The 9,212-nt window shown below is 44.1% G+C and overlaps 1 protein-coding gene across 1 annotated transcript in view; it reads right to left on the bottom strand.

The window, feature by feature from the left end:
• The window catches only part of LOC311043959 (protein NLRC3-like), a gene marked incomplete at both ends in the record, with an annotated part of 16,134 nt that extends 9,532 nt beyond the window's left edge, over positions 1–6,602 (bottom strand). Inside the window, 2 exons of the mRNA XM_084055382.1 lie at positions 3,309–5,118; positions 6,506–6,602. Coding sequence (XP_083911508.1) covers positions 3,309–5,118; positions 6,506–6,602 — 1,907 coding nt within the window. The remainder of the gene's footprint in view (positions 1–3,308; positions 5,119–6,505) is intronic.
• Between the last annotated feature and the right edge of the window lie 2,610 nt (positions 6,603–9,212).

Below are 9,212 nucleotides of genomic sequence, written 5' to 3'. Positions count from 1 at the left end.
AACAGTATGTTGCTATATCAGTGGTGCTCCAACTTGTCCATGTCAAGGACCCCCAAAATTATATATATTTGTCCGTGGACCCCCATTTCAAAATATGTTGTTCCAGGGATGCACAGAACGGAAAAGATTTGCACAAATCTTCCTCGATTTAAAAACAAAAATGAATCCAAAATAGCAGATCTATTTGAACTGGGGACCCCCAAAATAATCATATTTGGACTGGGTGGGGACCCCCCAAATAATCATATTTGAACTGGTGGGGACCCCCCCATCCTGACAAGCACTTGGTAATTGTAGGCATTACATTTAGTTTCACTCGGTTCCACAGATAAATATTGTGAAAATAGCTGATCTACAAGCTCACAACGAGGCGTAGTGAGCTTGTAGATCTGCAATTTTCACAATGTTTGCCTCTTTCTTACGTAATATTTAACAATTTGGCCAATTTGGTAATAAAAAGGTATTAAAAGTCATTAAATTGTCACTTTACACATTATACACACACACACACACACACACGCACGCGCACGCACACGCACACGCACACGCACACGCACACGCACACGCACACGCACACGCACACACACACACACACACACACACACACACACACACACACACACACACACACACTTCTGTGCTTGCAGGAACAGAGTGAGGTTAACAGGCAAATATAGTACTTTTACTCCACTACAATTATTTGAAAACTTTAGTTACTAGTTACTTTGTAGATTTTGATTATTATTACAAAACATAGATTAACCCCTTCAGCCCTATATTTCGGCCATTTGAAAATAGCAGATCCACAAGCTCACAATGTGTCGCAATGCGACGCATTGTGAGCTTGTAGATCTGCTATTTTCAAAATATTTGTATGTATTTGAAAAACTTGAAATGGGACATTCTGCATAATGAGTACTTTAAGTACATTTTGATGTTAATACTTTTGTACTTTTACTCAAGTACATTTTGAATTCCGGACTCCGAACTTTTACTTGTTAACACAGTATTTATATATTGCAGTATTGATACTTTTACTTAAGTAAAAGATGCGAGTACTTTTTCCACCACTGCACAGTTGTCTTGTGTTGTGTCTGTTTAATTGTCTCCGCCAGGCCGAAGGCATGGCGAGAGAGTATGTTTTACCCTCCGTCCGTCCGTCCGTCCGTGTGTGTGTGCGTGCGTGTGTCCTGTCTGTGTGTTACCAGCTAATCTCCGGCACCGTTGACCCGGTCGCTGCGAAACTGTGCACACCCACTCCCTGGATGCCAATTCAGAACCTCTGCCCCACATTTTTCACATGGGCCATTTATAGCGCCACCAGGAGGCCGATTTGTGCAAAACCTCTTTTTCCCCATTACTCCTACAGTTTTCAACCAAACGTCATGCAAATCGGTACACAGTATCTCTATAGTCATGTGATCAACCCTGATCTGTCCGATTTCCCATATTCCATCCTCATTGGCTAAGGTTGGCTTCCAAAGTTTCCAGGATTGGTCCGTTTTGAACAAACTGCCTCAAATCATGAACGCAGCTTGCCATTTCCATAAACTTGCACACACACATTCTCACTAGGCCGAGGAAGAAATGCCACTTGACATGTTTCAAATCAGCCTCATGGTGGCGCTATAACACGCCGATTTGCATTTTTAACTATAACTGCACCGATCTGCGTGAAACTTTGCACGCACACTCCCTAGAGACCAAGGAAAAACATCTGCACTGCATTTTTCACATCTGCCATTTACAGCGCCACCAGGAGGCCGACTTATGTACAATACATTTTTGGATATTATTCATTCAGATTCTGTCCAAAAATCACGCATATTGGTACACAGTATCTCCATAGTCATGTGATTCTGATGGATCTGTCCGATATTTCATATTCCATCCTATTTGGCTTACAGTGGCTTCCAAAGTTTGCAGGATTGGTCAGTTTTAAACAAAATGCCTCAAAACATGAATGCAATGTGCAATTTCCGTGAAAGTTTGTATGCAGATTCCCACTAGGCCGAGGAAGAAATGCCCCCCTTTTCACATTCACATTGGCCTTTATAGCGCCACCAGCAGGTCTAATTTAGCAAAACACATTTTTGGAACAAAATGCCTCAACTCATGAATGCAGTGTCCCATTGAAAGGCCTAAGAAGAAATGCCACCCTTTTCACATTGGCCTATTATAGCGCCACCAGGAGGCCACAATAACCTACCTGACCTGGCGGAGACCTGTGCTCCGAGGAGCACTTTTTCTAGTTCATTATGTTTTGGGCTTCAAGAAGAGTGAGAGATACTCCCCCCCCCCCTGCAGTCAGACTCAGACGTTCCACATTCACATCACATTATCTCTGAGCTGAAAAGCTGACAGTTCTTCTGCACCTACAGTAGTTACAGTAGTTACAGTTGGTGATGTAGGATTGGACAGTAGTTCTAGGTAAGGACTTATAGTAAAGGATGAATTCACTCTGATTCTAACCTCATTTATGGTACAATTATTGTCTCACAAACAGAACACAGCTAGTAAAGATAAATGAATCACTTTCCTCTCTGTCAGGAGTAATGTTGGAGCACCTCAAGGCTGCATTACATCACCTGTGTTGTTTACATCAGTGCTTCTCAAAGTGGGGTGTGAGGACCCCCGGGGGTCCTTGAGGGGGTTCTAGGGGGTCCCCGGCATTTTGTTTTTTATATATCATCAATGTCTTTCTAAATACTTAAACCCTATATACATCAGCTATTTGAAAATAGCCGATCTACAAGCTCACAACGTGTCACAATGCGATGTGTTCCGAGGTTGTAGATTGGCTATTAAAAATAAATCTTTAAAACTTTTGACGAATTTAGAATATGTTTTAAAACATGTCAACATCACAAATCTTGTGTTGGGGTCCCGGGCACAAAAGGTATTCAGGTGGGGGTATACATATAAAGGATATAATACATGTTACTTTATATGATACATATTCAATTATATAATACATATTAATTGATATAATACATATTAAATTATATAATACATATTAATTTATATAATACATGTTACTTTGTGTGTGTGCGTGTGTGTGTGTGTGTGTGTGTGTGTGTGTGTGTGTGTGTGTGTGTGCGTGCGTGCGTGCGTGCGTGTGTGTGTGTGTGTGTGTGTGTGTGTGTGTGTGTGTGTGTGTGTGTGTGTGTGTGTGTGTGTGTGTGTGTGTCTGTGTGTGTGTGCGCGCGCGCGCGTGCATGTTTAGCATTTTTATTCATTTTGAATGAATTAATTTAGTATATAAGTGAAAGGTGTTCTAACATGTTGATATTCACATGACTACTAACCTGGCTGTTGTGCAGTTCCTCACAGCTGGGACCAGTCTCAGTCGCCCGCTCCAGTCTGTGTTGTATTTGTTCAGGTCCAACACCTCCATAACCTCCAGAATCTGCAGCATGGTGGCCAGAGCTGAACACTGGAACCAATTGAGTTCCTCCCCTGATCTGCTCTCTGACTCCAGGTAATGTTGAATCCCTTGACTTAATGAGTCATCCTGCATCTCCATCAGACAGTGGAAGATGTTGATGCGTTTGTCAGGAGAGACCTCGTCATCATCCATCTCCTTCAGGTTGTCGATGGCTCTCTGGATCTCCTCTGGACTGTTCTCTGTCTGACCCAGCAGGCCTCCTAACAGACTCTGGTTGGACTCCAGTGGGAGACCATGAAGGAAGCGGACAAAGAGGTCCAGGTGACCACTCTTACTCTGCAGGGCTTTTTCCATAGCGGCCTTCAGGAAGTCAGAAAGGGAACTGTCACTGTTGAAAGGGATGCCTTTCAGGAATGTCTTCAGTAGCTCCATGTTCCTCTGTGTGAAACAGTGGTACAGGTAGACTGCAGCCAGAAACTCCTGGATGCTCAGATGAACAAAGCAGTAGACAGGTTGGAAGAAGAACACACCGTCTTTTCTGAAGAACGTTGTGCACAAGCCTGAGTACAGCGATATGTCGTTCAAATCAAGACCACTCTCTTCCAAGTCTTTCTTGTAGAAAATGATGTTGCCTTTGTCCAGTTGGTCAAACGCCAGCCTGCCCAGCTTCAGAATAACTTCTCCTGCATCCTTCATGAGCTTCTCTTTGTCTTCCTCATCTACTGCAGAATTCTTCATCTTCTCCCGCTGGGTCTCACCCATCAGGAAGTAGCAGAACATCTCAACCAGGGTTTTTGGCAGCTTGTCTGCCGTTCCCATGGTCTGCACAACGGTAGCAAGGAGCCGACAGAAGACTGGGGTTTCACACATGATGTTGAGGATCTTTGATTCTTTGATGTGTGAGTAGATTGAGCTGGCCTGGTTGTCATCATTGAACGTCTTCTTGAAGAACTCCTTCTTCTGTTCATCTCTGATGAACCCTCGTACTTCTGTCATCCTCTTAACAAACTTCTTAGGAATCTGATTGGCTGCTGCAGGTCGTGAGGTTATCCAGATGTGAGCAGAGGGAAGCAGCGCCCCTTTGATGAGGTTTAAAAGCAGAAGTTCCACTTCGTAGGATTCTGTGACATTCATTAGTCCGAAATCTTTGTTGAAATCGAACTTGAAAGAATTTTCATCAAAACCATCCATAACAAGCATGACTTTGAAGGGGCTCTTGTTGTAGTCTCCTGACTTCTGCAATGTGATGAAGATGTGATTGAGAATGTCTTCCTCAATAAATCTGGTTTCCGTGATGCAGTGGTGAATTAGCTTTGCCAAACTAAACTTTTGTCCCTTGAGCAGATTTAACTGTCGGAACTTGAGCGGGAAAATGAGGTGGAATGGATCTTGGGGAAAACATTTCTTGGCCCAGTCTAACAAAAATTTGCCTACGAGGAATGTTTTGCCAATTCCTGCACAGCCAACGGTCAGCACTGTTCTTTTGTTTCTTCCATCATGGCCTTTGAAGATTTCACTGAGTTGGATTTCTTTTTCCTTTCCTGCTTTCTTCATCTCCATCTGTCTGACCTCATGATGGCTGTGGATGTCTGTGTCTTTGATGTCTACATTGTAGAGCGGGATGTAGATCTCAGACTCTGTGTCAAACAGATCTGTATCCTTCATGTTGTCTTGAAGCTGGGCTTCATAGTCAGTAATATGAAGATACCCTGATGTTTTCTCCAACAGAGCTGTAGTGAACAAAGCAATTGCATGTTTAACAGTAGAACCATCGCACCAGAGTTTACCACCAGTGGTGGAAAGTAACTAAGTACATTTACTCACTGTAATTAAGAACAATGTTGATGTACCTTTACTTTACTTTACTTGAGTATGTAAATGTTTCAATACCTTACTTCTACTCCACTACATCTCAGAGGCAAAACTGTAGATTTAGATTATTAATACAAAACATAAATGAACCACTTAAGGTTATTTTATACTTAAACAAATAGGAGATCTACAAGCTGACAACACATCACAATGCAACACGTGAGCTTGTAGATCTGTTTTCTTTTTAAAAGTCAAGTACTTTTAGCCACGGTATGTACTGTAGGCCTAAGTTAATTGAAATTCCAATATTTTTTTTTTTACTTTTACGCCAGTACAATTTTAATCTCTTAAAACAGATTCAGATTTCAGCTGCTGAATCTGTTGGGAGCTCCTGTTACAACGTGTATAGTTAGGAGCTCCTGTTACAACGTGTATAGTTAGGAATGTTAGGAACGTAAACAAAGTGGGGGGGAAGTGGACGGCTGAGGGCGGACCTAACAGCCAACATCCTGTTATCCACATTCTATTGGGAGGAAAATAAACAGCAGAGGACGCTGTTTCTTCCTTTTGATGACAACTCACTGGACTCTGAGTCCCTGGTGTCAACAATCAGTCAAGAAGGTTTATGTGTCACTACTCACAAGCTACAAGAAGTGAGGTCCATAAAGTACTGTACTAATATAGAATACCATATAGAATATGGTGTGGTATGGTATGGTATGGTATGGTATGGTATGGTATGGTATGGTATGGTATGGTATGGTATGGTATGGTATGGTATGATAACAGTATTAGAAGTAGTAAATTGAGGCAATAAGTAGCCTAGAGTGCTGGATTTCTTTCTCAGAGGCTCTGTCTATGTTTGAGGTCAATTAATCATGACTGTTTGCCCATATCCTTCTATAAAACAGTGAGGAATCCCCAGCTCTAAGTATTAGTGTTTGAGATTATGATGTTATGTTATAACATGTTATGTTAAGCATTATGTTTCCTTTGAAAATGAGAGTAAAAGAGGCCAATGTTGTGAAGAGATGAGTGTCATTCTAGAACTACAGTCTTAGGCTACACATCTTTTAGAATAACTTTGTCTGGCTGTGTAATGTTTCTGTACCTTAGAACAAGTAAGACAAATTATGTTTTACATTAATATTACCTGTTATTTTCACGCTCGCTCGCTCGCACGCACGCACGCACACACGCACACACACACACACACACACACACACACACACACACACACACACACACACACACACACACACACACACACACACACACACACACACACACACACACACACCTTACCTTTCAGTTTGGAGGCTTTGTCTCGTCTTGCCTCGTCTTCTCCTGTCAAATTTGAGATGTGAGACAGTGATTGGTCAGAGTGGAGCGTGTGGCTCATAAACGCACATAAAGGCAACAACTTCCATCCTGAAAGCCCCCCCATACCCAGCCATGTTTGTTCATGTTTGGAGTATGGTATTCCACCATCTTTATACTTTAGTTTAGGCATTCTTGACTTAATTCTCTGAACTTTATTTCTGTGTGTGATTTCCTGTGATTTCTGTGTGCAGAAATCAGACACAGGTGTGGCTGCAGTCAGGGCCTTGCAGTTATGCCCTTATATGGGGATGGGTGGGGCGGTTCACTATGGTAATCAGGATGCTAACTAAAAAAATAAATAAGTCTGTGCAACCTTGTGTTCGGGAGGTAGGGTCAAATAAATGATAATAGTGGGGGCAAAATTGCAGTTTGACCCACTTCTGGTGGTGGGGTTGAGTTCCAGTCTATACCGTTGGATTCCTCATTATTATTATTATTATTATTATTGCCCTTATTATTATTATTATTATTATTATTAGGTCCACAAACCAAGTTTGGAAATGGTAGCATGCTGCAAACTGATGTCATGGCTGTGACAGAGGGGGTGGGGCTTAATCAATTACAGCCCGTCCCTACTGGTGGTCTATATCCACAAACCAAGTTTGGAGACAATATATTTTGCCAGTAGAACTGAAACATCAGCCTGGTAAACAATACAGTAGTGTATACAATGTGTACCTTGGTGTGTAGTGGTGACGATGTTTGTTACATTGTGTACCTTGGTGTGTAGTGGTGACAGTGATGTTTGTTACAATGTGTACCTTGGTGTGAAGTGGTGACAGTGATGTTTGTTTCAGTGTGTACCTTGGTGTGTAGTGGTTACAGTGATGTTTGTTACAGTGAGTACCTTGGTTTGTAGCGTTGACAGTGATGTTGACTGAACCACCGATGTTAGCTCCAGAGATGACAGGAGCCACCACTATGCCTCCATCATGTGCTTCATTAATGGCATGGACTGAACCACGGGGCTCTGAAGAATCTGCACAATAAAATCATCACTTTAATAAGCTGAACTTATTAAATGTTACACACTGAGAGAGAGAGAGAGAGAGAGAGAGAGAGAGAGAGAGAGAGAGAGAGAGAGAGAGCACAACAATAAAGCACAACTTTGAACCTTGAACTGATGACATCAGCGATCTCCAAATATGGATATATCTGACTCATCATGACATGAGCATGTGAGCGGACCTCTGAGGTCACTCTGACTCGGAGGGAGCAGGTCACAAGAGGGCAGTGTGGCGCTAGGTCAGGAGTTATCTCCTGGCAGCCCACTGACAGACTGCTGCAAGTCACTGTTGCAAATCACTGACTTTGGGAAATAAATAATTAAGTGAAATAAAAAGGATAAAAAGAGACACTTGGCTCTGCTCATATCCGTATAGAGATTAAGGGTATTTAATATACAAATATATAAACGGACGAATATTGAGTATATGAGTATACAAATATTTGAGTATTGAGTATATGAGTATATAGATATACAAATACATACGTTTACGGAATTATACCTATATATTTATATATATTTAGGTATATAGATTCGCATACATAGCTCAAATAATATAGCAAACATGGCCAGCCCAGCGCCCCACAACTGTCTGGGCTGTGGGATAAAGATGCCCTTGGAGGACGGCCACGATAGATGTATGCTTTGCTTGGGGATGGAACATGCGCGCACGGGCAGTCTGGACCCCTCTGCGTGCATGAATTGCTTCATCCTGCCGGCTAGAGTGAGGGAGGCCAGGGCTCGGTCGTTTTCTCTCCAACCCATGAACACTGACTTAGGGCAGCTGCATCCGGCCAAACGGCGTAAGAGTGCAGTTGGGGGCGACCAGTTGCCTATGCCACCTCCTGTAGCCACAATAACAGCCCCGCCCCCTCCACAGTGCCCCGCTGCCACCTTGGCGGTAGGACAGGGAGGGGACGTCAGAGGAGGAGGACGTCGACGTCCTGGGGTTCGACTCTGAGGAGGAAGACCTCCCCCCGGTCAGGAGGGGGCGGACGGAGCACTGGCGGAGGAGGAGCTCGGGCAGCTCCCCGCCTCGGTTTACGAGCTCATCGCTCGGGCTGCTCGGGGCTGGTTAACACAGGGGCTATCCTGGCCCTGTACCAGCGCCGGCTGGTTGGCCAGCTGGACAGTGGAACCCCCGGCCTGGCCGCCAAGTTAAAGCGGGTGTCTTCACTCTTGGTGAGGCTGACGAGGGAGCAGGCGGTGGCGTCGGGCAAGGCCCTGGCCTCGCTTTGGGCGGCGAGGCGCCACCTCTGGCTGTCCCAGTCGCAGCTACAGACAGAAGATCGGAACTGTCGGCTTAGGTTACCAGTGGGGCCATCGGCCATGTTCGGGCCAACTGCGACTACAATGCTCCAGCCAGGTACCGGTTGCTTAGAGGCAAGCCGTTTCCACTCCAACCCAACAGACTGAACGCCCTAGGGTGGCAGAGCCGCACCATACGAACGTATGGCTGCCTGGTTCGGCAGCTTCTGCGTTCAGATGTAATAACGCACTATACGGCGTATCGCTGACGGGGTCAGTTCACGCGACCGTGGTGTAGTTCTGTCTGTCGATCTGCCAGTGACACAGACAGTATGTGCTGGTCTGTCGAACACAAACTGGGCGGCCATTATAGTC

This window comes from Gymnoscopelus microlampas (genome assembly GCF_963454915.1).
Source record: "Gymnoscopelus microlampas genome assembly, chromosome: 4".
NCBI lineage: Eukaryota > Metazoa > Chordata > Actinopteri > Myctophiformes > Myctophidae > Gymnoscopelus > Gymnoscopelus microlampas.
Note: the sequence above shows the minus strand (reverse complement) of the source record. Positions and strands in the feature narration are given on the sequence as shown.